At 37.1% G+C, this 22,726-nt stretch overlaps 1 protein-coding gene across 3 annotated transcripts in view; it reads right to left on the bottom strand.

Moving 5' to 3' along the window:
* The window catches only part of FAM13A (family with sequence similarity 13 member A), a 332,113-nt gene that overhangs the window by 287,537 nt on the left and 21,850 nt on the right, over positions 1-22,726 (bottom strand). For all 3 annotated transcript variants that reach the window (XM_081303803.1, XM_081303804.1, XM_081303805.1), the window contains exon 2: positions 11,938-12,127. In XM_081303803.1, the coding sequence (XP_081159929.1) occupies positions 11,938-12,127 (190 nt within the window). The remainder of the gene's footprint in view (positions 1-11,937; positions 12,128-22,726) is intronic.

The raw sequence follows: 22,726 nt of genomic DNA, 5'->3' as shown, positions 1-22,726 counted from the left end.
TCAAACAATAATTCTAGAAATGAAGGAAACGATAAACCAAATTAAAAACTCAATTGAGAGTATCACTAACAGAGTGGAGCAAGTAGAAGCCAGAACATCAGATAATGAAGACAAAATATACCATCTTGAAAAGAGTCTAGCCAACTCAGAAAGGCTGGTAAAAAATCACGAGAAAAACATCCAAGAGTTATAGGATAACATGAAGAAACCAAACTTACGAGTCATCGGGATAGAAGAAGGTACAGAGATTCAAACCAAGGGAATGAGAAACCTGCTGAATGAAATAATTACAGAAAACTTTCCAGAAATAAAAAAGGAAACAGATATACAAATTGAAGATGCATAAGGACACCGAGCACACAAAATCACAGTAGTCCAACGCCAAGACACATTGTTATGAAGATATCCAATATACAGAACAAAGAGAAAATATTAAAAGCTACAAGAGAAAGGAGACAGCTTACATTTAGGGGTAAACCAATACGGTTAACAACGGATTTTTCATCACAGACACTGAAAGCAAGAAGGTCATGGAACAATGTATTTCAAACACTGAAAGACAATGGATGCCAACCAAGAATTCTGTATCCAGCAAAATTAAGCTTCAGGTATGACAACGAAATAAAGATCTTTCATGATAAACAAAAGTTAAAAGAATTTGCAGCCAGAAAACCAGCATTGCAAAGCATTTTGAGCAAAACACTACACGAGGAAGAAATGAAAAACAATAACCAAAACCATCAGTGGGAAGTGCCTCAGTAAAGACAGAGGGCGAGGGGAAACATAATCACAAAGAAACAAACTTAATTTTTTTTAAAAAAAAAAGGATAAACAATCAAACATGGATGGAAGTTCAAACCATATATCAATAGTAACTCTGAATGTTAATGGCTTAAACTCTCCAATAAAGCGACATAGGCTGGTATCATGGATTAAAAAAACAAATCCAACAATATGCTGCCTCCAGGAGACACATCTGATTGGAAAAGACATACACAGGCTGAAGGTGAAAGGATGGGAAAAAATATATCATGCACACAGTTCTCGTAAGCAAGCAGGGGTGGCCATCCTCATATCGAATAAAATCGACTTCAAGACTAAGTTAATCAAAAGGGATAAAGAGGGTCATTATATACTGTTAAAAGGAACCATTCACCAACAAGACATAACAATTATCAATATTTATGCACCAAACAATGGTGCTGCGACATTCATAAAACAAATTCTCCTCAAGTTCAAGAATCAAATAGACCACAACACAATAATTATGGGTGACTTCAACACACCTCTCTCACCATTGGACAGATCCTCCAAACAAAAGTTGAATAAAGAAACTATAGAACTCAATATCACAATCAATAACCTAGACTTAACTGACATATATAGAATATATCAACCATCATCAAATGGATATACTTTTTTCTCAGCAGCACATGGATCCTTCTCAAAAATAGACCATATATTATGCCATAGGGCAACCCTCAGTAAATATAAAGGGGTGGAGATAATACCATGCATTTTATCTGATCATAATGGAATGAAACTGGAAATCAATGATAAAAGAAGGAAGGAAAAATCCTACATCACATGGAAAATGAACAATATGTTACTGAATGATCAATGGGTTACATAAGACATAAAGGAGGAAATCAAAAAATTCTTAGAGATAAATGAAAATACAGACACAACATATCGGAATCTATGGGACACAATGAAAGCAGTTTTAAGAGGAAAATTCATCGCCTGGTGGTCATTCCTCAAAAAAAGAAAAAACCAACAAATAAATGAGCTCACACTTCATCTCAAAGCCCTAGAAAAGGAAGAGCAAAACAACAGCAAATGTAGCAGAAGGCAAGAAATAATTAAAATCAGAGCGGAAATCAATGAAATTGAAACAAAAGAAACTATTGAAAAAATTAACAAAACTAAAAGTTGGTTCTTCGAAAAAATAAATAAGATGGACAGACCTTTAGCCATGCTAACGAAGAGAAGAAGAGAGAGAACTCAAATTACTAACATACGGGATGAAAAAGGCAATATCACAACAGATGCTACAGAAATACAGAAGACAATTAGAAATTATTTTGAAAACCTATATTCCAACAAAATAGAAGATAGTGAAGACATCGATAAATTTCTTAAGTCATATGATTTACCCAGACTGAGTCAGGAGGATACACACAATTTGAACAGACCAATATCAATGGATGAAATTGAAGAAGCCATCAAAAGACTACCAACCAAGAAAAGCCCAGGACCGGATGGGTATACAGCAGAGATTTACAAAACCTTTAAAGAAGAATTAATACCAATACTTTTCAAGTTATGTCAGGAAATAGAAAAAGAGGGAGCTCTTCCAAATTCATTCTATGAGGCCAACATCACCCTGATTCCGAAACCAGACAAAGACACCTCAAAGAAAACTACAGACCAATATCTCTAATGAACCTAGATGCAAAAATCCTCAATAAAATTCTGGCGAATCGAATACAAAAACACATCAAAAAAATTGTGCACCATGATCAAGTAGGATTCATCCCTGGGATGCAAGGATGGTTCAACATACGGAAATCAATAAATGTTATTCACCACATCAATAGACTTAAAGATAAGAACCATATGATCATCTCGATAGATGCAGAGAAAGCATTTGACAAAGTACAGCATCCCTTTATGTTCAAAACATTAGAAAAAATTAGGGATAACAGGAACTTACCTTGACATTGTAAAAGCTACCTATGCTAAGCCTCAGGCTAGCATCATTCTGAATGGACAAAAGTTGAAGGCATTCCCTCTAAAATCCGGAACAAGACAGGGATGCCCTCTATCTCCACTTCTATTCAATATAGTTCTCGAAACACTGGCCAGAGCAATTAGACAGACGAAAGAAATTAAAGGCATAAAAATTGGAAAAGAAGAACTTAAATTATCACTATTTGCAGACGACATGATTCTATACCTAGAAGACCCAAAAGGGTCTACAAAGAAACTACTAGAACTAATAAATGAATTCAGCAAAGTGGCAGGATATAAAATCAACACGCATAAATCAAAGGCATTTCTGTATATCAGCGACAAAACTTCTGAAACGGAAATGAGGAAAAACACTCCATTCACAATATCCTCAAAAAAAATAAAATACTTGGGAATTAACCTAACAAAAGAGGTGAAAGATTTATATAATGAAAACTACAGAACCCTAAAGAGAGAAGTTGATGAAGATCTTAGAAGATGGAAAAATATACCCTGTTCATGGATAGGCAGAACTAACATAATCAAAATTGCGATATTACCAAAAGTTCTCTATAGGTTTAATGCAATGCCAATCAAAATCCCAACGGCATATCTTGTAGAAATCGATAAAGCAATCATGAAATTCATATGGAAAAATAAAAGACCCAGAATAGCAAAAGCAATTCTAAACAGGAAGTGTGAATCAGGTGGTATAGCGATACCAGATTTCAAACTATATTACAGAGCAATAGTGACAAAAACAGCATGGTACTGGTACCAAAACAGGCGGGTGGACCAATGGTTTAGAATTGAGGACATAGAGACTAATCCACAAAGTTACAACTACCTTATATTTGATAAAGGGGCTAAAAGCATGCAATGGAGGAAGGATAGCATCTTCAACAAATGGTGTTGGGAAAACTGGAAATCCATATGCAACAAAATGAAACTGAATCCCTTTCTCTCGCCATGCACAAAAGTTAACTCAAAATGGATCAAGGAGCTTGATATCAAACCAGTGACTCTGCGTCTGATAGAAGAAAAAGTTGGCTCCGATCTACAGATTGTGGGGTCGGGCTCCAAATTCCTTAATAGGACACCCATAGCACAAGAGTTAACAACAAGAATGAACAAATGGGACTTAATTAAACTTAAAAGTTTTTTCTCAGCAAGAGAAACAATAAGAGAGGTAAATAGGGAGCCCACATCCTGGGAACAAATTTTTACTCCTCACACTTCAGATAGAGCCCTAATATCCAGAGTATACAAAGAACTCAAAAAATTAGACAATAAGATAACAAATAACCCAATCAACAAATGGGCCAAGGACCTGAACAGACACTTCTCAGAGGAGGATATACAATCAATCAACAAGTACATGAAAAAATGCTCACCATCTCTAGCAGTCAGAGAAATGCAAATCAAAACCACCCTAAGATACCATCTCACCCCAGTAAGATTGGCAGCCACTATGAAGTCAAACAACAACAAGTGCTGGCGAGGATGTGGAGAAAAGGGTACACTTGTACATTGCTGGTGGGACTGCAAATTGGTGTGGCCAATTTGGAAAGCAGTTTGGAGATTCCTGGGAAACCTGGGAATGGAACCACCATTTGACCCTGCTATTGCCCTTCTCGGACTATTCCCTGAAGACCTTAAAAGAGCATGCTACAGGGATACTGCCACATCGATGTTCATAGCAGCACAATTCACAATTGCTATACTGTGGAACCAACCCAGATGCCCCTCAATAGATGAATGGATAAAAAAAATGTGGCATCTATACACAATGGAGTACTATGCAGCAATAAAAAAATGACAAAATCATAGAATTTGCAGGGAAATGGACGGCACTAGAGCAGATTATGCTTAGTGAAGCTAGCCAATCCCTAAAAAACAAATACCAAATGTCTTCTTTGATATAATTAGAGCAACTATGAACAGAGTAGGGAGGAAGAGCAGGAAGAAAAGATTAACTTTAAACAGAGACATGAGATGGGAGGGAAAGAGAGAGATGAGGAAAATTGCATGGAAATGAAGGGAGACCCTCATTGCTATACAAACTTACATATAAGAGGTTGTGAGGGGAATGGGAAAATAAACAAGGAGAGAAATGAATTACAGTAGATGGGGTAGAGAGAGAAGAAGGGAGGGGAGGGGAGGGGGGATAGTAGGGGATAGGAAAGGTAGCAGAATACAACAATTACTAATAGGGCATTATGTAAAATTGTGGATGTGTAACCGATGTGATTCTGCAATCTGCATTTGGGGTAAAATTGGGGGTTCATAACCCACTTCAATCTAATGTATGAAATATGATATGTCAAGAGCTTTGTAATGTTGTGAACAACCAATTAAAAAAAAAAAAGACCAGGGGAAAAATATTATTAAAAAAATAAATAAATAAATAAATAAATAAAATTTGGTTAAAAATCTAAATAAGACATTTCCTAAAAGGAGACATAAAATGGCCAACAAGTGTATGAAAACAATGTTCAATCTCACTAATCACCAGAAAAATGCAAATTAAAACTTCAAGAACATATTCTCTCACCTGGTTAGAAGGGCTATCATTAAAAAAGACAAACAATAACAAACGCTGGGGAGGATGTGGAGAAAGGGAAAGTCTTATACACTGCTGGTAGAAATGCAAATTAGTACAGCTATTTTGGAAAACAGTCTGGAGATTCCTTGAGAAACTGAAAATAAAACTACCATATAATCCAGCAATTCCACTATGGGATATATAGCCAAAGAAGATGAAATCATACAACAAAAAGATACCTATCATCTTGTGTTTATTGTGGCACTATTCAAAGAGCTAAAATACGGAGTCAACCTGGGTGCCTGTCAGTGGATGCATGGGTAAAGAAAATGTGTATATGAATACAGAAGGGAATATTGAGCCATAAAAAGAACGAAGTCCTGTAATTTGCAGCAATGTGGATGGAACACGTTAAATGAAATAAGCCAGGCACAATAGAAACCAGGGGAGTACGGGGGTGGGGTGGAGGGGGATGAAGGGGGTGAGGGGGAATAGAAAGAAGCTAAACAAGGGGCACCAAAAACAGGAGGAATTAGTTCTGGTTTCTCTTAACACAGTACAAACTATTGGTTAAAGCTATGGTAAATTTCAAAATGCCTAGAAGAGCACAAAATTCCCAGCATGTGAAAATGATTCATGGAGATGGAAATACTACCCTGATTTATTACTAAACACTGTATATATGTATTAAATTACCAAAATATAACCTATAAAATAGGCAGATATTGTATCTACTAATTTATTTAGACAGGTTGTGTGTGTGTGTGTGTGTGTGTGTGTGTGTGTGTGTTAGTCCCAGCTTCTTGGGAAGCTAAGTTAAGAGGACTGCTTGGGCCCAGGACTTTGCTGACAGCCTGGACAACATAGCAAGAAAACCAGTGTGGCCTGAGCACCATCTAATCAGAAACCTTCTAATCAGTATGTGTGGTAGGTGGCCAGCTTCTGAAATAGTCTGCAGAATCCCCATACCTCTTGGTAACACACCCAAATGTAAGCCCCTCCACCTGAGTATGGGCTGGACATAATATCCAGCTTCTAACAACAGAATACAGCAACTATGATATGTCATGTCACATCTGAGATTAGGTTATAAAAGGTTGCGGCAATACACCTTGCTTGTCCTCCCCCACCACTGGCTTGCTCACTGACGAAGCTGCTGCTTTTTAATTTGCTACCCTGTGAAAAGGTCACAGGCAAGGAACTACGGGTGTGCTCTGTCCAACAACCAGTACTTGAGACCCTCCGGTCAACAGCCCACTGGTAACTGAATCTTGCCAACAACCTTGTGAATGAGTCTGGAAGGGAATCTTCCCCTGTTGGTTCCTGATATGACTATGGCCTTGACAAACACCATCCTCAGAGCCTCGTAAGGGACCTTGAGACAGAGGACACAGCTTACATAACTCTGACTGTATTCTTGACCCACAGAAATTGTGAGATAACATTATTGTTTTAATCTATGCTTTGAGGTAATTTGTTATGCAATGACATATAATAGGATATTCCATTCTTCTAGGTTCTGCAGAATATCAGGCACTATGAAAATATTTCAGCATAGTCATTCAAAGCCTCTAAGGTCTGTTTCCTCTATACTACAAAGGTGTACCTTTAGCTTCAGAAACATTCCAATACCAAGCAGCTAATACCCAATAAAGCGGTGTCCCATTCCAGTCAAAGCCCAATTGCTAGAAATCTATACTTGTGTCTTACTTTTCCCATATTCACTCAGCTCCTAAGCCTAACTTTGCTTTCTGTTGTTTTGGCCCAGCAAATGACCTTTGGATCTGATTTTGCATTTTTCTAGCTTTGACTTTAGGCTTTGTATTCCAACGAGGTTTGTTTTTTTGTTGTTGTTGTTGTTGTTTTAAAAGAAACCTTCCTGCAAATAAAAATACTTCCAGAAATTCCAAAATAACTACCCAGCTCTAGGACTGTCTGTGGTCTTCAAGGCTCCTGATCCCACCAGACCATTCTGGCAGAGAGATAAGTCCAAATGGAAGTTATTGCTGTTAGTGCTTCTGAGCCATATAATTTTTTTTCTGCCTCTATTCTGTTTCCACACATCACTCTATCCTCAGGAACATCTCCTGCCCAAAACAAATGATATTTAGTGATTTCCAAGCAAGGAAGTTTCCCTTGGACATTGACGTATCCCATTCTGGGAAACAGAATCCAGAGAGTTTTCAAAAACCCCTATAGGGTATATAATAAATGCAATATTATATGAGGATTACCAGACTACATAATTTTTAGATTTTCCTATTTTATAATTTTAGGACTTTATGACTATAATGGAAATGTTTAGAAAAAGGAGATATTTAGATGGTTTTGTGAAATAGAGTCAGTCCCATATATTTCAGAGGTCCTGTTATATTTTATTTTAGAGGATTTTACACAACTGAAACATTTATAATGGTATGAATATATCATTAGAAACTACTCCAGAAAATAGAATTTGCCTAATGGCACATTTTGGCCACGAAATCATGACAATATGAAAGCTCATTCTGACACCTGGTGGTGACTGGAGAATACTGCGATATTTAAAACAGTATAACAATTTTTCCACACCAGAGAGGAAAACCATGCACACTGACTGCAACATTAGTTGTTTTAAAATAGTTTAAAGATGGTATTCCTTATAAATTACATGTGGTTTTTAAAAAATTCCAAAGTCCATAGGCTGTAATAAAGGTGGCTTATGCCAGGAATCCCAGTAGCTTGGGAGGTTAAGGCAGGATGATAGGGAGTTCAAATCAGCCTCAGCAATGGTGAGGCACCAAGCAACTCAGTGAGACCCTGTCTCTAAATAAAATACAAAATAGGGTTGGAGATATGGCTCAGTAGTTGAGTGCTCCTAAGTTCAATCCCCAGTACCCCCCAAAATAAATAAAGTCCAAAATCTGTTTAATGGCTTTGACATAGGCTATAATAAACTCTTTCTGCTCTAAAATACCTTTGTAAGAATCTTCCCTCATGTCAACTTGTTAACTGTCCTCATTTACATGAAACAATAAATGACTAAAATATATACCTATGATTAAATTACATGACCTATATCACCCCTGTATTCCTATACTTGAAGACTGCCTACCGTATTACAGGTAAACAATATATATTGTTGATTTGAAAACAGTCACAAAATAATTAAATAAAACAAACTGGAGTGTCTTACCCTCAAGCTCCATAGTACCCTTCAAACTTACACAGGCTCTCTAGTTTGTTATTATGATAGTTTCAAATACAAGAAAGCGCTTCTGGTTGTCTCCATAGTAATTAACTATACAGTCTTTCAAAATGTAGGTGCCAGCTATAACCCAGCTTGCCTAGTCAAGATTCTGAGTCAGTAAATATGGGTGTTGCCAATGCATGTGCATTTTGAAAGACACAACTAGTGATTCTACTTCATGTCCCTAATTAAGAATGACTGATTTAAGTTACTAAAACCTTAAGCTTACTTAAATGCAAACTAAAGCATATTCTATCATACTCTGTTAAAGTATAACTAAGAGTATAATAAGGAGGGATAAATGAATAGCAATCACTAATTCAAATTTTGCCAAAGTTCTCATATATTGATGGTATGAATGTGAACCGGGTTCGCCTCCCATCAGATTGATAACAAATGTACATATCCTTCAATCCAGTAGTCCACTTCTGGGAAATAAGTCTATTGATATATGCACTTGAAATGACACATGTTGAAGGTTAATCATGGAATCATTGTTTATAAACAGCAAAAGACTGTAAATAAGTCAATGCCCATCGATATGGGACTGTGTAAAAAAATGATACGTACATATAGTGAAACAATGTGCAGGGGAAAAGAATAAAAAATGAGTAAAGCTCTGTATACGATGTTAAATAATCTCCAAAATAAATTGCTAAATGATTTTTTTAAATGTGTGAGTGCGTTGTGTGTGGTGGTGCACACCTGTAATCCTAGCAGTTCAGGAAGCTAAGGCAGGAGGGTCACAAGTTCAGCTTCAGCAACATAGCAAGACCCTTAGTCAACTTAGTGAGAACCTGTCTCAAAAAAAAGGGCTGGGGATGTGGTTCAGTGATTAAGCACCCCTGGTTCAATCCCTGGTACCAAAAAAAAGTAAATAAATGAAAAGCTATATGTGTGTCAAAGGTAAAATGCTTAAATATGCATGAAATATCATTTTAAGAAGTTCCCAGAAGCTAATGTAGTAACATTATTATGAGAAGAGGAAATAAAGGTCAGGAGACAGGATCTGAAGGGTCTTTTTACAATATACTCTATATTTTGAATCACCTGCGTTTAATGACTATGCAAAATCATGCATATAGTCGTCCCTTGGTATTCATGGGATATTGGTTTCAGGACCCCTATGGATATCAAAACTATAGATGCATGGGTGTCTTATATAAAATGGTGTAGTATTTACATATAACCTACACACATGATTCTGTATATTTTAAATCATCTCTAGATTACTTATAATACCTAATATGATGTAAATGAAGTGTAATTAGCTGTTATACTGTATTGATTGAGGAACAATTACAAGAAAAAATTTTGTACATGTCCAGTAGAGAGACAATTTTATTTTCACATATTTTTAATCCGAGGTTTTTAAAAATGAAAAAATGAAAAATAATTTTAAATGATACATTCATTCAATGTGAAAAGAACATTGATTATGCAAAAGTCAAAATATTATTTTAGGGTTGGGGATGTTACTTCGTGGTACTGTGCTTGCTTAGCACACAGGAAGTCCTGGGTTTGATTCACAGCACCTAAAACAATTTTTAGTTAGTCACATTTGGGCATCCAAATGAATAGTGAACAACCCCATAAGGGGTTAAATGAATTATCCAGAGTTTCATTTGTATCAGAATCAGTGGGATGCAACTTCACTCAACACTGAGTATGTAAATGAGTCCCATCAAAGCTGTCCTAACACTTGGCTTCAAGATTTTGTAGGTCAAATTCTCATGTCCTTGCAGAAAGCATTCGAATAAGTCTGCAGTTGTTTTCTGAGAATCTGAAGCTTATTCTTCTTCAAAAATAAGGAGATAACTTCTACAAGGTAATAACAAGTCTAGTTCTGTTATTACCTTGTAGACGTTATCTCCTTATTTTTTCAGAGCTAAACATCATTTTGTCGTCTATGTACCTGGTAACCAGAGCAGATGGCTATTTTTTCAATGAACACAAACACCTGACCTTGTGAGGAATGAACATATGTCCTATGTAGTCCCTGTGAGAAGTTGGTACTTATGCCTGGGGAGTGCTTTTCACCCACTTCCAACAGAAGGACTCTTTATCAGCAGGGAGAATGAACTTCCATCACGGGAAGCTAGGGGGCCTGAAGAAAACTGTATAAGGTGGCCAATTACTTTGAAGCCTCAAGCTTTACATTTTAAAATCCCTACAAATTTTATATTCTACTCTACAATGAATCTATGCTCGTTTCAGTACAGAGATGACAAAAATTCCCAACTCTTCCCTCAGCCTATTTCCTTCCTAAATCTGTTAAAGTTTATTGATATTGCTATGTGGTTTGGAGTTCTCACCTCACATAGTCTGAGTTCGAAAAGTACAAATGTAGGGAATACGGAACCAATCTCCCAAAGTATCTAGGTTTGAGGCTTGCTTTAAATAAAAATATCAAAAAAATCTGTGGGCCATAGAGCTAGCAATAACTCAGAGATGAGCTGAGGGTCTAGCTCAGTGGGAGAGCCCTTGCCTAGCATGCCTGAGGCCCTGGGTTTTAACTTTAGCACCACCACCACCACCACTACCACAATAAAAAACCCTAATGTTTTACATGCCTAATTTGGTCACTTCAAAAATAAATGACCCCCCCCCAACAGTATTTGTTCTTTTTTTGGTATCTCTCCTGAGTACATGAAGAGTCAAGATGTCTAATTAATAAGTTCAGATTGACCACTGTGGACAGAGACTCCAAAAGTGCTTGATTACCTTAAAAATTATTGCCTATCAGCTGGAATTTAATAAATCAAGAGAACTATTAGTGTTAGAAATTACTTTAAGTATTTTTTTAATTACTTAAAACTAGGAAACATCTCAAAACTAAAAACCCCAATAGTCGAAGTGATTGCTCTGTGGTTAACTGAATCAGTATTGTCAAAATCATGTTAAGGAATAATGCCCTCGCCCCCACTTGTGTGGGGGAGGTACTAGTGATTCAACCCACATGGTAAGCAAGCACTGTGCCACTCAGCTACAGCCCTAGTCTGGTAACATCCACTCCCCCCCTCCACCCCTTTGTACGGAGGTTGAACCCAGGGGTGCTTAGCCACTGAGCAACATCCCCAGCACCACCACCTCCCCCCTTTTAAAAAATATTTTATTTAGAGACAGGGTCTCTAGGTTGCTTAGGACTTCACTATGTGGCTGAGGCTGGCTTTGAACTTGCGATTCTCCAGCCTCAGCCTCCCAAGCCGCTCAGTTCCATCACTGCAAAAAAAAAGATGATTACAGGCTGGAATTACAGGCGTGCACCACCTCGCCCAGCTGGTAACGTCCAAGTATTCTGTAATTTGCTACCCTAATGAAAGTGTTTCAAAGGACATTCCGATCATTGATTATTAAATAGTTCATACAGAAACACCACCTTAAAGCAAGGAACAGCAGACAACCAGAACTAGTGCATGATTCGACTCACCGTGCAGCGTCAAATACTCCACGAGGCTCCACACCACAGTGGGAACGCCATTCTCCATGAGCCCCTGCCGCTGGAGCTCCTGGAGACTGACTCCAAATAACTTCTTACAGGTAGGATTCTTCTCTTCACTCAGTGGCACTGCCACTATCTTTTTCATATCTTCTTTCAGCCGAACTGCTGCTTTACTTTGCTTAAAAGAGCAAAAGAAAAAAGAGCAGTCAGACATAGTGACCACAGGAGGTTGCATGGTTACAACCGAAACATGGGATTAAAACACAAGTGTCTGGAGATGAGTAGTCGTGGTCTTCACTTAAATCAAAGTCTCCAACATCTCTCCTATGTTGCTCAGTGTTACAAATTGGAGCACACTGATCTAATGGTTAAAAGGAATGAAAAATAATGAAACACCTAAAACCACAACTTAAGCGTAGCTAAGAGAGGAAGCAATACATGGCAGTATCCAAGATATATTCCTATAGTAACCACAGGGTGTGGCTCAGAAGTACCTGGTTAACAGGAGGATAAAACATTTGTAAGATCACTAACACCCCCGCCCCTGAAGATCCTGAGATAGTGAGATGTATCTAAAGATGAAAATTTATCTATATGTCCTTATAAAGTAGCTTTAAGTTCAAGTATAAAAATAAATTATAAATGTGGAATGGACATTTTACTTCTCTGATCTGATTAGATCTGTAATCATTATGTTCACTTAGTAATTTTTCATCTCATTAAATCAATTCATTTCTCATTCAGGTACAAAATGCCAGAGCTTCAAAACAGCAGTATTTTAGGGTGGCACAGTTTATGATTATTTTTGATATGTATTTTTTAGTTCTCGGTGGACACAACATCTTTGTTTGTATGTGGTGCTGAGGATCGAACCGGGCCGCACGCATGCCAGGCGAGCACGCTACCGCTTGAGCCACATCCCCAGCCCCACAATTTATAATTTTTTGACAAACTTTATATTACAAATAAAAAAATGCAACTTATATTCAACTGTGCAAAGTTATTACCCTGATGAAAAAAAGAATCCATACAAGTTTGTCTCTTCCTTTAAAAGAAATTACATCTCAAGGAAGAGGAATATTTTGGGGGCATGCTATGCTTTAAAATGTTATGTACATATAAGTATATCCAAGTTCTGAAGAAGCAGATGGCAAAATGAGAACAATTTCATTTGGGGACAGAGGTAGAAGAACTGGGGAAAACTAGCTTTCAGAGAATAAATATAGCCACTAACCAAAATATAAACATTATTGAATGACTATAGGTTAGTCATCATAATATCATAAGAGTAGAAACTATTTATAGAGCTGAAGAAAGAAAAGAAAGTTAAGTAATTTGGTAAAAGTCCAGTAAATGTTTCACATTATTCTAGATCCATGTTTCTTTTCTTAAGTTTGTATTAATGTTATACTGTACTTTGTGTATAATTATAGTAACAATATAAATGCCACATGTGACACAGGATAATTAATCACAAGTTATTTCTACAATTTGTATTTGAGTAGGATCCTTGACATTTCAATTTGATTTTGAATTTTAAAATCTACAGAATCAGACCTATTTTCATTGACATCTTAGTATCTTTTAATAGGTCCCTTTTGAAAACTGAATCTCCCTAGTAAAATTTCAGCAAGAATGAATTTACCATATAGAATTAGTATCATAGTTTTAGCTATGATAGAGTAGTACTGGCAAGAACCACCGATATCCACTAGGAAATGATAATCTTATTAATCTGGCCAAATTTGTAATAGCTAATCATTTTTTTCTTGTAGTTTTATAAACATATCAATCTTTTTAAATTGAATACACAGGAAAGTTCAACCAGGTTTATCTCGTAAGAAAGCAGCCAAAAAAAAAAAATAATCAGTAATAATGAAACTTTGAAAACAGACTCAAACATAGCATCAAAAACAGCTGCTGGGGCTGAGGGTGTACAGTGGTAGAGGGTGTACAGTGGCCTAGCAATGTGCAAGGCCCTCAGTTCCAACCCAAGAACTCCAAAAAGGAGGAGGGGGAAAAAACAAAGCAAAACTGAGCTGAGGTTAAATTATACAAACGCGGCCTCACTTTTACTCTGTCTTCTTACAGAGACAATATCAGTCGTGAGAGCACGAACTGTGGGCGTCTACTGCCTGGGCTGCAGGAGTTTCAGTTTCCCTTCAGATACACGACGTCCCTGCCTCGCCTTAACAGAAACTGAACCAAAAACCACAGCACTAAATGAGGTGTTTGGAAACTACCCTGTTTATACTTTGTTTGTATATAAATTCCCATTTATCATTTGAGTTGGAAGATAGGGCTCAGTTGGGTGTGTATGTGCATGTATGTATAAAAGCAACAGAGAAATGCCATATATAAAAGACAGGACACCTTAGGATTCTACTGTTAGATGATCCTTAGATGTCATTTAGTGCTGATGTTTTCACCTTGTGAAAAAAGAAGCCAGAATCCAAAAACTTGTGGTGAACTCAGTGACAAAGGGCTAGGTCTCAGGCCCAGAGCTTATACCAGTATTCTTTTTCATAATGAAGTTCCAGTGGCCTTGTTTATTTATGCCTTCATTTATTCTTATTCAAAAAACATTTAAGATAAAGCTAACAAAATGCACATTCTAGGACAACAGCAAATATTTTGTTGTTTCAGGGCCACATACTCCCCTTTTGTCTTTTGTTCTGATAACACACCCTGACCACATTTTGGGGAATAACAGCACCTTCACAGAATACCTTGGTGGGGTGACCTCTCAAAATGACCACCCTGCCTCTAGCAAGGATTGGCCTCTGAATCCCCACCAGGTGAACAGGCTTTTCTCCTGTAGGCCACTGAAGTGTGAGTGGCTTGTCGCACAGACTGAAAAATGATACCAAGACAGTTGATAACTCTTGCTGCCTGCATCACGGGGGGCTGAGCTGGTCCTTTCAGCAGACCTGTCTGACACTTTTGCTGTCCTGCCACTTGAGGCGCTGCTCCATAACTTGCCAGTAGAGTGTCTTGGAGATTAAGTTAGCCAGATCTATTCTGTAACAACATACACACCACTAATTGACAAACATAATAATAATATCTGAGAAGATAAAAATCAGAGCAAAAAGAAAGTGGAAGTCTTAGAAATAAAAGAAAATCAGTGTGGTGAAGCTATCTTTCATGGAGTGTTTACTATATATGACAGTCTTAGCTCCAGATGCTTGGGGTGGCTTTACTCAATAAATCTTAGTAAAGAAACATTAGGAAAAGAGATACTTTAGTGATCCCTACTTCCCAGAAAGTACTCCAGAATGTGCTCCAGGTGACATCAACTATGTGGTGCAATCAGGAGTCACAGTCAGGCAAGCTGAGCTGAGGGGCACATTCTTGATGTTGCCTCCATGTATGAAAGGTGACAACCAAGGAGGCATGTTGTGAAGACCAGTGCACTTCCTAGAAATAAACAGCAACATTCATGCTCTCATAGCAACAAAAAAAAAAAAAAAAAAGATTTTTTAAAAATGTTTCATGTTTCTCAGTTTGTGTATCTATCCATTTGACATGGGTTGCCCAGGCTAGCCTCAAATTCCTGGGCTCAAGTGATCTTCCCATTTCAGTCTCCCAAGCGGCTGGGATTACAGGTGTGTGCCACTGTGCTGGCTCTCTTGATTTTCTTAACACAAAGTAAGATATGTATACAAGCAGTATTGCTATTTCCAACATTAGAACCTGAATAGAGAAGGCTTTCATCAACACAGTAAATAGGACAAGTTTCAGAAGTCTTCAGTTTTTATAATAATTATCATCTCTTGAATGTTGATTTTGTTACAGATCTCTTTAAAATTAATGCCTCTAAGTTCTCAAAATCACCTATTGGCAGGTACTCTTACTGTTATGGTTTGGATGTGAGGTGTCCCCCAAAAGCTCACATGTGAGACAATGCAAGAAGGTTCAGAGGAGAAACGACTGGGTTGTAACGAGTCTTAATCCAATCATGCTTTAGTCTCTGCTTTAATTCATCCCTAACAGGGATGAACTGAGTGGTAACTGAAGTGGTGGGGTGTGGCTGGAGAAGGTGGGAATTGGGGCATGTCTTTGGGCATATATTTGTATCTGGCGAGTGGACATAATTTGCTTCCTGATCACCATGTAAACTGCTTTCCTCTGCCACACTTTTCCACCATGATGCCCTGTTTCACCTTGCGCCCCAGGAATAGAGCTGGCCTGCTATGGACTAAGACCTTTGAAACTGTGAGACATCAAATAATCTTTTTCCTCCCCTGCAATTGTTCTAGTTGATTCCTTTAGTCACAGCAGCTAAAACACTTAGTATTTCCATTGTGATTTAAAAATAAAAAAACTTAGGCACTAAGGAAAAGAAACTGTCTTGTTACATGGACAGTAAGTAAGCTAGCGTGTAACTCCAGGTCCTTGGGCCCCTGGGCTTGAGCTCTTAACCATAATGCACTATGGAGTCCCAGATTTTAATACAGAATTCAATTTTAGACTACTTAACTCAATGTCCTTGAATTCCTTGAGGCAATCCTCCATGAATTTAAATACCATGAATTTAAGGTACTAGGAAGGATAATCAGATTACACTGCTGGTTAAATTCAGAACTACAAGTCTCAAGACTCTTTGGGACAAGAACTAGAGCTAATCAATCTAACAAAGACCCTATAGAATAAAAAGCAACCACAATCTAATAAAAGAAGTGAAAGGAAAGCATAAACTGAACCTGAGAAATCTTGTTCCAGAAATTTAGACTGGTTCAAGGACCAAGGGGTTACATTCAAACCCACAGAATGAACAACACAAAAAGTAACACTAATATAAAGTATGGAATCTAGTAAATAATAACTTATCAATATTGGTACATCACTTATATCAAATACCCCTCTCCATATAAGATGTTAATAATAGGAGAAACCGGGAAGCAGAGAGGAAGGGTTATGTGGAAACTATATGTTTTGCTCATTTTTCTGCAAACCTGAAACTGCTCAAAATAATAAAGGTTTACCAATTAAAACAAAACTAGCCAACTGTCTTATTGGGATAACCGGGTAAATCTGGCATCTGCTGGATATTAGAAGGAAGCATGTAAATGTCTTGGGTATAATAACATGATGTACTCCAGCTATAGCATTTCTTGTTCTTCTGAGGTCCATGCTTGAAATAGGAGTACAGTGTTATGGTGTCTTCAAATACTTTAAAACATTTTAAACACCAAATGACTATGCATGCATTTACATGTACATACACAAGCATATACACAAAGACAGAATGAGCATAAAAATAATAGAATACTAATTTTTAGATCTAAGTGGGCAGTAAACAATTTCTTCATCATACTAGCTTTTCAACTTTCATGAAAGTATGACGTTTTTCATTAATAAAATTTTGGAAAAAATAGACACCCTTCAAAGAGGTTTCTTGTTAACAAAGACTATTTTTTTTTTGACAGCCCATATAGGAAGGAAAGGAATATGTCTTTTCAAGTTGCATTTGAGAAATTAACAATAACAATTATGGAATTATTCTTACACAGAGATATAGGCAATCATATTACCCTAGACAGGGATGGCATTCTGGAGAAACCACTAGATCTGAATTATGAAACCAGGTGTGAATCCTGGGTCAGCTACCATCTTGTATATTCTCACAGGGAATGTCAGCCCCTTTTGTCAAGTGTGCAGCTTTGGAGGGAAGAAAATGCAACAATAAAGCATGATGACCCATGCTCCCAGACTCGGTAGCTGAGGGAAGCTCAGGAATCACTGGGAAGACAAACACTGGAGCCAGATCCCTCTCACATTTACCCTGTTGACCTTAGAAGCATTTCTATCTACATCAAGACCATATCCTCATCTGTTAGGCTGCAGTCATAACACCCTGCCCCCACCTTAAAGTGTCATGAAAGTTTCAAGATAAGATATGCAAAACTACCCTGTCTGCAAACAGAAGAGGTTCAAGCATGAAAATGTTGATTGAGAATTTCTTTTTAGTGATCAGTTCTTCAAAAGGGTACTGTGGCAGAATTTGCTCTTGCCTACTGATGGGTATTTTCCTCTTCTCTAATAACAAATGGCTGATTTTCTTTGGGAAGGTGGGGAGAGGGTGCTGTAAGCTGCACTCAGCTTCCCTTGCAGCACATCCTTATAGATACACATAGCCAGATGTCTAAGTTTGGTCAATGAGCTGTAAATGGAAGTTGGTGGGGTCATGAAAAATTTCTTCAAAGGAGGCCCACACGGTCTGTTCCCCATGTCCCTGCTTTCTGTTTAGATCACAAACATAACACGCAATCATCATGTTATGACTGTGCAGCAAACTGGAAGCTAGAAGATAAGCTCTAAGGACAGTAAAAAAGAACAAAGGAACTTTCAGCCTGATGGTGTTAGAGTCATATACCCACCCTGGAGCCTATTTGTGAGTTTGTTTCTTATGAGAGAGCATTCCAACAGTGCCTGTCAGAAAGTCACAACTGTTTACTCAAAGTAATGTTAAGTCAGAGAAATCAGAAGCTTTCTGTGAATCAGTTTTTTCTACTCTAGTTCATTATTGTTAAATTCAAAGCACTTCTTGGACATCTCACTAGTCACTCTTACACAAACTCTTCATAGCACTTATTATCTAAGTGCATGGCAGATCTCAGACACTGGTTTGTAAACTGGAATCAGCGGTCCCTAAAAGTGCATACTTTAAGAAATCATATCCTCAAAGAGCTCTATGAACTAAAAAATTAAGATCCAATAATCCTTAAACATTCACCAAAAAAACTCAGTTTAATTAAAATTTAAAAAGAAATCATTTGTATTTATTTTTTCCTACTTAGCCCATTTATTTCTTTATCCAAATAAATATATATTTAAAAATAGCTTGGATCACCTCATATCTCATTTTTCAATTAAGTTCAATTAATTTCTACAACTAATACTTTAAAAGTCTATTAAGAGGAAAATTCCCTATATGCTTAATATGATTGATGTTCAAGAAACTAATAGCCAGGACAGGTGCCACACACCTCTAATCCCAGCAACTAGGGAGGCTGATGCAGAAGGATCCCAAGTTCAGGCCAGCCTCAGAAACTTTTAAGCTCCTCAGCAAAAAAAAAAAAAAAAAAAAAAAAAAAATCAAAAAAACTTGAGATGTAGCTCAGTAGTACAGTGCCCTCAGGTTCAATTCCCAGTATCATAAACAACAACAAAAAAGAAATTAATAAAAATAATTCCAATAAAAACCTTGTGAATTTTACCACTGCTCTGAAATCAAATTAATGAGTATAAAGAAAAACAATAGAAGACAGAAAAGGTGTAAACCAGAATTAGTTTCTGCCAATGGTAGAGATGAGGCAGGAAGATTAAGGCAGACATCACACCAGAATTATGAAATCTGGAGAGGACCAGCAGTAGGTGATCTTCAAAAGCTCCTACATCTATTTATTACCTTAGAAACAGAATACACTTTGAGAGCAGAGTTTAACTGCCCAAATACCTACAAAGACCACAAGGTGGCAGATATCCAGAGACACAGAAAAATAATCAGCTAACAGGGAGTGCAAGTTTATGAGGGAGACAGCTCTCCTGACTCAGGCTAGCTTCTGAGAGGTAGGGAGAGATGGGCACACAGTGGCCTGATATTCTAGAAAACAGTTCTTTCACAGCCAAACAGGGGGAATCCCTAAGCTTTGGGCCCTCATTGCTATACCCCACAGAAACTCTTGCTACTAAAACTCCATCTTGTTCAAAGATGAATAGGAAAAAAGCACCATGGCCAGCCTGTATTCAGAGACAGTACTCTATGAACTAAAAAATTAAATGCTTCACAATTTGCCTGCCATAACTCATCAGAAAAAATGTTGTCAAGAAGCATATGAAAACTACAATCTACCATACAAAATTAACAAATTAATAAAGATATGACACCAAAAGTATAGGTGAAAAAAAAAGATAAACTGGGGTACATTAAAATTAAAGAACATGCATCAAAAGGCACATCAACAATGGAAAGACAAAACGCAAAATAGGAGAAAATATTTGTAAATCATGTTTCTCATAAAGTATTAAAATCCAGAATATGTAAAAAAGAAAAAAAAATACCTCCTACAATTCAACAACAGAAAACCAACCCACTTCAAAAATGAGAAAAGGTCTTGAATAGACATTCCTTCAAAGACATATATATGACTAAAAAGCACATGAAAAAATACTCAGCATCACTAGGCTTAGAGCAACACAAACCACAATGAACACCACTCCATACCCATCAGAATGGCTATTATTAGAAAGAAAGAAAATAACAAATGTTGTTAGGATATGAAAAAACTGTCATCCCTGCACATTGCTGGTGGTAATATAAAATGGTACAGATGCTGTAGAAAACAGGTGATTCCTCAAAAATGAGAGAGAATTATCATGTAATGTGGTGGTACACACCCTAAAAGTGGGTACACACCCTAAAAATAGGGACTTAAATAGATACTTATACCCCAATGTTTATAGCAGCATTGTTCATAACAGCCCCAAAGCAGAGACAACCCAAAAGTCCCATCAACAACTGAATGGATAAATGAATGTGCTCTAGGCACAAAATGGAATATTATTTGGCCTTATAAAAGAATAAAATTCTGATGTACACTACAGAATGGATGAACTTGAAAAACATTCTACAGGGTGAAATAAAGAAGACCCAGGGACAAAAATTTTATGATTCCATTTAACTGAGACATTTGGGTTGGGCAAATTCATAGAGGCAGAAAGTAGAACAATAGTTGCCAGGGGCTGGGGATAGAAACTTAGGAAGTTACTCTTTTTCAGTACAGAACTTATGATGGAGAAAATGAAACATTCTGGAAATGAAAAGTGGTTATGTTGCTTAACACTGTGAATATAGTTAATGCCACTGAGTTGTAGAAAAACTGTTAAAACAGTAAATTTTGTTATGAATATTTTACCATATTAACAAAAGTTAGTAAATAAATCCCAATGATGGAAGACTACAAATGCAAAAATTTAAGAAAGAGATGAATGATCAGGAGGGGGAGATGTGAAATGGAGACTGGCAGAACTCAGGAGAGGAAAAAGAGGAAAAGACAGAAATATTTCACAACTGAACACTAAATTATAAAGAGCACAAAGAAGAACAGAAACATTGACAAAGTAAGAGCCAGAGAGGACAAATGAGAAATGCAGGTATAATAAAATATTTTTAAATATAAACAGGATTTGAGAGACTACAGAAGGCAGCTAAATGAGCTCATATATGTCACTAGAGTCCCCAAAGGCAACCAAACAATGGGATAGAATATTTAAAGATGGAACTCATAAAAACTTCTTTTAAATAGAAGCAGCGCCTTCAATCTACATATTCAAAGGCAAACATAGACTCAGAACAGTCCACACAAAGATACATTATAAGAAAATTATTGGACTAACACTGAAGAAAGGATCCTGGGCTGGGGCTGTAGCTCAGTGGTAGAGCACCTGCCTCACACGTGTGAAACACTGGGTTTGATCCTCAGCACCACATAAAAATAAATAAAGAAATTGGGCCCATCTACAACTAAAAAAATATTTTAAAAAAAGAAAAAAGAAAGAATCCTTTGGGCAGTCATGCAAAATTGTATCATTATTAATAAGGAAAAAAAGAACAGCCTCAAACTCATAGGTAGCAATATTTAACACCAGAAGACAATAGAATAAGATTCAGAAGAACTTTAAGGAAAGTAAATATGAACCAGATTTAATAGCCAAGCTGAGCTGTCCTTCAATTATAAAAGCTACAATTTGAATATACAAAGGCTAAGGAAACACTATCCATTTGACCCTTCACTGAGAAAACTATCAGAACAAACTTTACCAACTGATAAGTAGCTGGGGAGATTTTGATGGAAGGACCAGCACAGAGATTTAAAAATAAAATAAGACATAACTATGTTATGTAGAGAAGGAATGAGGACCTGGAACAATTGCATGCAGAAGAGAAGCTGGGGATCAAAACATTTCCAAATTTTAGAAGAGCTGCCATAAGGCCCAGAGTACAGGACCAGAAGGTGAACGGCAGTTATCTGGAGACAGATTTTAGGATGTACAAAGAAGAACCAGTCACTTCTAAGGATGAAATGCATTTTCTTAGAGGGTACAGAAGTTCCTAGTAAAAGAGAGGGGAAAATAATACTGTGATACCTTTTGTCATCTATTTTATTTATTTATTTAGAAGGGGGAGCAGGGAGAGGGGGATGGAGTGGGTGAGGAGAAAAACTGATGTTGGTAAGAAGAAAAGAAGTAGGATGTGAAGTGGTTCTCCTTTCCTGAGGGCAATGTGGCCTTTTCGGGGCAGTCCTCCCTCTAGCCAGGACTCCACACACAGGACAAGGGCAAGGAACAGTGAGCAAGGATCCCACTGTACCAGATGGCACCTTGAGATATCCACTGTGTACTGTTACTTCACATAGATGGGAGATAGCTGTGAAAACTAATACCGAGCATAATCTGTTTTTGTTACTATATGATCGCCAAAAATAACAATAGAAGGACATATACAAAAATATTAAGTGTTTTTTTCTGGGTTATAGAATCTTATCAAGTCGTATTTTCCTTTAAATTATTTGTATTTCCAAAATTTTACACTCCAGATATGCATGACTGTTGTAATAAGAAAATGTACAGGTTACAATAAAAAGTTAAATTATAAACCTAAAAGCAAGTCAAGTCAAAACCTACTACTATTAACTTCCAGTGATGGTTAAGAGATCTGCAGATCCTCTCCTAGAAACTATTGAAAACTAGACAAATTTTTCAAAAACACCAT

Source organism: Spermophilus citellus (genome assembly GCF_964194105.1).
Source record: "Spermophilus citellus genome assembly, chromosome: 8".
Lineage (NCBI taxonomy): Eukaryota > Metazoa > Chordata > Mammalia > Rodentia > Sciuridae > Spermophilus > Spermophilus citellus.
Note: the sequence above shows the minus strand (reverse complement) of the source record. Positions and strands in the feature narration are given on the sequence as shown.